The following is a 6,086-nucleotide window of genomic DNA, read 5'->3' as shown; positions in this document are numbered from 1 at the left end:
CCTCCCATTTGCACATAAGCCTCGGGACCACCACCTTAAGTAGAATTGCAATTCAGTCACAACCCTGCACCCAGGCATACCCAGGAACAAGCCACACGTGGGACTACAGTAATTGTACACTTTAGATTTTACAATTTTATGCACAACATCCATCCACTCCCCTTGTCCTTTATAAGCAAACAAGCTTTATATTGGAAAATGCTATTTACTTGTTTTGAAGGCCGCCATAGCAATTGGGCACTGGAGGCACAATAGTAGCAGCAAATAGGGGAGATACTTAAAAAGTGCCAGCTGCCCCAGGACTTACTGCCATTTCTCTGATAAAGAAAAAAAAAAAAAAGGTGAACACATTCATGTTTCCAAGTAAGGGAAAGTATGCTTCTAGAATCACATTACTTTTTTCGAACTGGCTATAGCCATTCACCTGGTTTGTGGGAAGCAACATAAAGTTGTTCTCAGCCTGGTCCATTTGGTGACATGACCTCCAGACAGCTATGTAATTCACTCACTAGGGCTATCTGACTTTTTACTTGACATTAAACTAAACAGACTAAAGGCTGACTTTGTACAGATGAGTTCTAATATCTCAACAAAGAGTGTAACTTTTTAAAAAAGTTGTTGAAATTCAAAGGTGTATTAATTTCCATTAAAATAGGTGTAATTTCGTCTATGCACTCCAAAATCCAGAGTTGCCACAATCTTTTTTTGGGATTCTAAAAATATTTTCCACCCATGTTAAATCTAGTCATTCGGTAATGGGGCAACAACGCAATACACAGAATGCTAAGAGGACCAAAATGTTTGCAAACAAACGTTCATTATTCTGGTTCAATCTTTAACAAACATACTGTACAGAGTCTTATCAGGTATAAAACAAAGGAAAACATCTCTGTCTATTCAATTTAACACAACACCAAAATAAAGAAATTAAGACTTTGGGGAATTCAAAGGTACAAGAAAACAAAAATGGTTATTACTAATTCCTCAGCTTTTTACCGTAAACATTTGTCATTTAACAGACATAGTGTTTGATATAGTTTCTTTTGTACTGCAAATACTTTTGGTCTTTCCTCACTGTAGAACAAATGAAGAATCAAACAAACCCCATAGCATCCTCCCTAGCATCCTCAGAAGGAGGCAAAAAGATAAAGCTCCTAGATATATCTAGCTTATCTTTAAGAATCTATTGTTTCTGAAATTTTCACAAATAAAAATACTGAATCCCCAGCGAATGGTGCTTATTTTTGGAAACAATAAATACTGTGAGGTACAATAAATCCTACAGGAATAATAATAACAGAAACATATTAACAGTTTCCTTTGGCAAATTTAACGGAAGTGAATGCTGATGTGAACACAGAAAATAATTACAGAACATAGGAAAAATGGAAATGACATGAAACATTGAAACGAAGGGTATTTCTAACTTTTAGACAGATGGGAGAAATGTTTGAGGCCATTAAATGCAAAAGAAGAAATACATTCTCTTTATATTGTGTACTGTTTGACAAACTATTCCTTGTTTAATGTCACCCACTCCCCATTTAAAAGAAAGAAAGAAAGAAAAAAAAAAAAGACAACAGTCTGCAGTCTACACTCTTAATAGTTTTGGCTGCAGACTGAACTTGAGTAAATATCATCATTTAGTCAGTATGTTGTGGTAGCTCAGGCTGCCGATGTGGTTAACCAGCTCAGGCAACATGTGTAAACATCGGAAACAGAACAAAACAAAACAAAACAAAACAAAACAAAAGTTTGGAGCAGACCCCCTCCCCCCCCACCCGCACTCTCTATGCTTGGTTTCAGGCTTGCTTTCATTTTCTCTGACAAATTTGTGTGGGGAAACAAAACACTACACAGTGAGATCCTATCTCAACCCCCCTTCCTCTGCCTTTAGGAAGGAGTGTTGCTCAATTCAAGTTTAGCATGTGTTCTCAGAGCTTCCAAGTACTGCTGCTGTTAAACAGCCTTTGATTTTGTCTATCAAACAGGCCTGAATCATAGCACTACTGCAGAATTTGCCACAAATGAGACGGCCATACAACAGACCAATCCAGTTTAGACTGACTTTCTTTTCAAAGGATAAGGGTTAGGGCCTTGGAAAGGAGTGTTCAACTCTATTACTGCATTCAGCTTTGTTTCATAATGAGTAATTTGGGCTTTTGTATCCCGAAATATTATCCTGCCTCTAAAGAAAAAATGCCTTGGCTGATTCACACCACATAATTTTGTTTTCCTTTTATGTAATTTAACATATAAGCAAGAAGGATGCAATGTTGATTCTAATAACATTCAGCACTTGAAAGAATCACCAAGTGTTTTTTTTTCAAAGCGGTTTTCTGGTGGCCGACAAATTGGCCTGTGGTTATGTTGAGTGACTAATTGTATTTTCTTTTCTGGAAACTTGTGCAAAGTTGGCAGTTTTGTGTTAACACTAATACTTTTGTTTGGCATTTGTGCCCTATACTGACCAGACCATTTTTATACAAGTGGATTTTTTTAAAAAGACACTTACTGAAGTATGGCAATAGTTTAAAGTTAAAAAAAAAAAAAAAAAGAAGCCTGGATATTACACATCCCCTTGTAGTGTATGATAAAAAGTGCATGACTGGATTTACGTACTAGTACAGGACATTTTTAAAAAAATCAGATCTGTGCTGTAAAGCATGCCAGCACCTCTTTATCACTATATCTAACAGGTAGTAAAAACAAGACCATGTTGTTTTTTTTTTTAAAAAAAATGTGCATTAATGCTAACATAAATGAATAGAGCTAGCCAGCAAATTATTTTTCTCCTGCATATCTAACAGCTGGATGTAACTGTAAAAATTAAACAAAAGAGTTAAACGACCATCAATACAATTGTTTTACATCATTGGCCTCTCAAGGCTAAATATTTACAGGTGAATCTGCCATGCTTTAATTGAAGATTCTCTCAAAACCTTAAAGTTCACAAAAGACAACTATAAGAAGTTCCTTTTTGTTTCTTTTTTCTTTTTTCCCTTTTATTTTTTTGCAGGCAACAGTCATGGGTACAACAAATTGTCTCTTTGGAGAAGACCAAAAATTATTCTATCAAAATTGGGGCTAGTTGCACGCTCTGTGTGTGTATGTGTGTGTGTGTGTGTGTGTGTGTTTAAAGGGGCACTCTGTTTTCACCCCCGAATTAAAGATCCCATCCCTTTCCCAAAACTATAAAGGAAAAAGAAAAAAATTCAAAAGCACCTAGTGTTTATCTTTTTATCTAAAGAAAATGTGCGTATGTGTGTGTATGTAGACACAGAGGCATACACATGTGCACACACATATACACCCCGCCACGTAGGTAAGCGCACACTGACTATGGCAGTTCAAAGATGTAGGCCATCTGGTGAGAGCTGGCATTTGTAGTGTCCGTTCTGGGACTAATCTATTGAAGTGAAGGGAATGTTTTTGTGGAGATTAGGGTTCTGACTGTGCCGGTTTCGGCTTCGCACAGAGGAAAACATCATATTGCAACCAGGGACTTTGCACTTGTGCATCTCTCGCAAATGCACAGTTTTGTAGTGCACCCTCAGTGTCCCCTTGTTGCTGTACATTTTGTGGCAAATGTTGCACATGATCCCACCATTGCTCCCAGACAAGCTGCTGAACATAAGAGATCCTGAAACTTCAGCCCCTAGACTCCCAGGGAGGGTGGGGGCCTCAGCCTTGTGTGCAGACTCCCCACTGTCACTCGCCCCATCAATGTCGTCGAGAAGAATCCCCTCATCGCTGCCTGCATCGGATTCTCTGGAGGAATGGATGCTGCTGCTGGACTGGAGGCTAGAGGTGGTGCTCAGATCAAGGACCATGTAGTCCTCGGCCATGCCTCTCCCATACCCGTTCAGGTGGGAGTCTTCAGTCCCAGCGGGAGAGGAGGCATCTTCCCTGACATCAAGCCCCAAGGGGTGCTGGGCACCATAGATCTTCACTAAAAATTCATCCCGGAGGTCCTTGCTAAGGGAAGGCTGCGACGAGTCCAGGCCCATGTCATCGAGTTCTTTGGTCAACAGTTTACGATGCAGATTTATGTTGGCACTGTGTCTAGGAAAACAAGAGGGAAGGGGGGTAGGTATACAGGGAGCGGGGAGGGTGAGAAAAGGGAGAGCACTTTAAAATAAATTCAGCTTTCACAAGGCATCAAATAAGCACATTCATTCCTAATTACACCATTATAAAAGCAAGCATTTCCCTACATCCTCGGGATTGGGAGTAAGTGGCGGTGGTGGGAGGTGCAATAAGGGTAACTTTCCATTAATGTAATTTTCATGAGAAAGTAAAATTCTTAAATGGTAGGATGAATGCAAACCCATGCACCCTTTTCTCATGATTGTTCTGATACTGTTAATATGTGGCAGCATCAGCTGCAGAGGACCTCACTGCAGAACTTTTAGGAAATACACATTTAAGTAGGATTAAAGAATGGAAACTTTGTGCTTGTCTAAGTGGAAAAGTTTAAATTTACCTAACAAAACAAAACAAAACAAAAAAACCCCTGCTCTTTCTTAATACAGAAAACTCTCCATTTAGAGATATTAAAAAGCACATTTCTTAAAGTAAAATGGTCTAGATAATTTAGGTTTAACTTCAAAAAATAATGAAATCCTGCACCCCCTGCAACTGGGAATTGAGTCAGTGTCTTGGGCATTCTAAGAAAGCGCTCCACCACTGAGCTACATCCCCAGCCCTTTAACAGTTTTATTGTGAGACAAGGTCTTGCAAAGGTTGCTCAAGCTGGCATCAAATTTGCAACCCTCCTGCCTCGGCCTCCTGAGTAGCTGGATTACAGGCTTGTGCCAAAATGCCCAGCCATTCAAATTTTAAATAAGAAAAAAAATATGGCCCAATAGATTAGTAATTTGAAGTAGACTAAAGACTGTCTTTAGTAACATAAATCCCTTTTCTCGAATGATTAGGGATCCCGGTTAAATGTAAAGACAGAATGAGCTTGGAAACTGCTACATTTAGTGCTGAATGTTTTTATCAAATAATTCTACTTTAAACTTTTAAAATAAACTATTTTTTAAAATACAATCCACCCACCCTTTAAAAGAAATCACACTAAACAAGAGAAAAAAAAAAACCCAAAAGGACAAAATTAAAACACAATAAGTACAAAAAAATTATCAAGCACAACAAGAACATAAAATCCCTCTATTTCAACAACTGGATCCCGCGTTATTTAGACAAGCAAAACTTTTACTCCATTCACTGAGTACTTTGCTTGTGTAAAAAAAGATAATATTTGTCCCAAAGCATCCAGAGGGACATCATGATTTACAATGTCTGATACGTTATTATCTCTCTGAAAACAATGCCTTTGTATTTACATCCCCCATTTATTTTTAAAGTGCCCTTGGGCATATACCTCTCTCCACCTGCAAAGGCTCAGATGTTTGACAAGTACCTAAATTGAACACTACCCTTCCAAAAATATACTGATAAACAGGCAAATAGGCTTCTCAATGCTGGTGGAAGCTCTACTTCATGGAGAAGTCATTATGAAAATAGAAATGGCCTAAATGGCCAGCATACAGTTCAAAAGACCTTCTGGTTATAATTAGTATGGACGATCAAAAGAAGTCACCCCATTTGATGACAGGCATGGCTGACATTTCTGAGATGGTTGAGAGGTATGTGCCACAGAGACAAGAAAGGTGGGACAGCCCTTCTCCACCCTTCCACACAAGACAATATTTAGCACTTGGATTTAAGGGCAGAGGGGCAGCAGCCCTCTCCACACTGCACTTGGGAAGGCTGAGCTTACCTTGTGATAATAAGATCAGCTTTCTAATCTTTTGCTAAATCGATCACAAAAGAAAGCAAGAATGAGAGACAGAGAGAGAGAGAGAGAAAGAGGGAGAAAGAGAGAGAGAGAAAACAAATTCACATTCTAGACATCTGGTTTAAAAAAAACTTAAACAATAAAATAGGGATTTAAAATGTTCTGATCACAACATTATTTTCTGTCATAAGCGATCATCTCATACGCTGTCTTGATGATTTTCAGATCAGCTGCATAATCCAAAAATCATAAATCAAATTATGATAAACCAAATTCACAG

General features: G+C 38.5%; 1 protein-coding gene across 8 annotated transcripts in view; it reads right to left on the bottom strand.

The window, feature by feature from the left end:
• Positions 1-1,793: 1,793 nt before the first annotated feature.
• Positions 1,794-6,086, bottom strand: part of Bnc2 (basonuclin zinc finger protein 2) — a 418,137-nt gene continuing 413,844 nt past the window's right edge. For 6 of the 8 annotated variants that reach the window (XM_076845948.2, XM_076845947.2, XM_076845949.2 and 3 more), the window contains one exon: positions 1,794-4,065. In XM_076845948.2, the coding sequence (XP_076702063.1) occupies positions 3,405-4,065 (661 nt within the window). In that variant the 3' untranslated portion in view covers positions 1,794-3,404. Of the gene's footprint in view, positions 4,066-5,788; positions 5,823-6,086 lie in introns of all 8 variants that reach the window. The other 2 variants (XM_076845952.2, XM_076845953.2) reach the window with 2 other exon arrangements.

Source organism: Callospermophilus lateralis, chromosome 2 (assembly GCF_048772815.1).
Source record: "Callospermophilus lateralis isolate mCalLat2 chromosome 2, mCalLat2.hap1, whole genome shotgun sequence".
In the NCBI taxonomy this organism is placed as follows: Eukaryota; Metazoa; Chordata; class Mammalia; order Rodentia; family Sciuridae; genus Callospermophilus; species Callospermophilus lateralis.
Note: the sequence above shows the minus strand (reverse complement) of the source record. Positions and strands in the feature narration are given on the sequence as shown.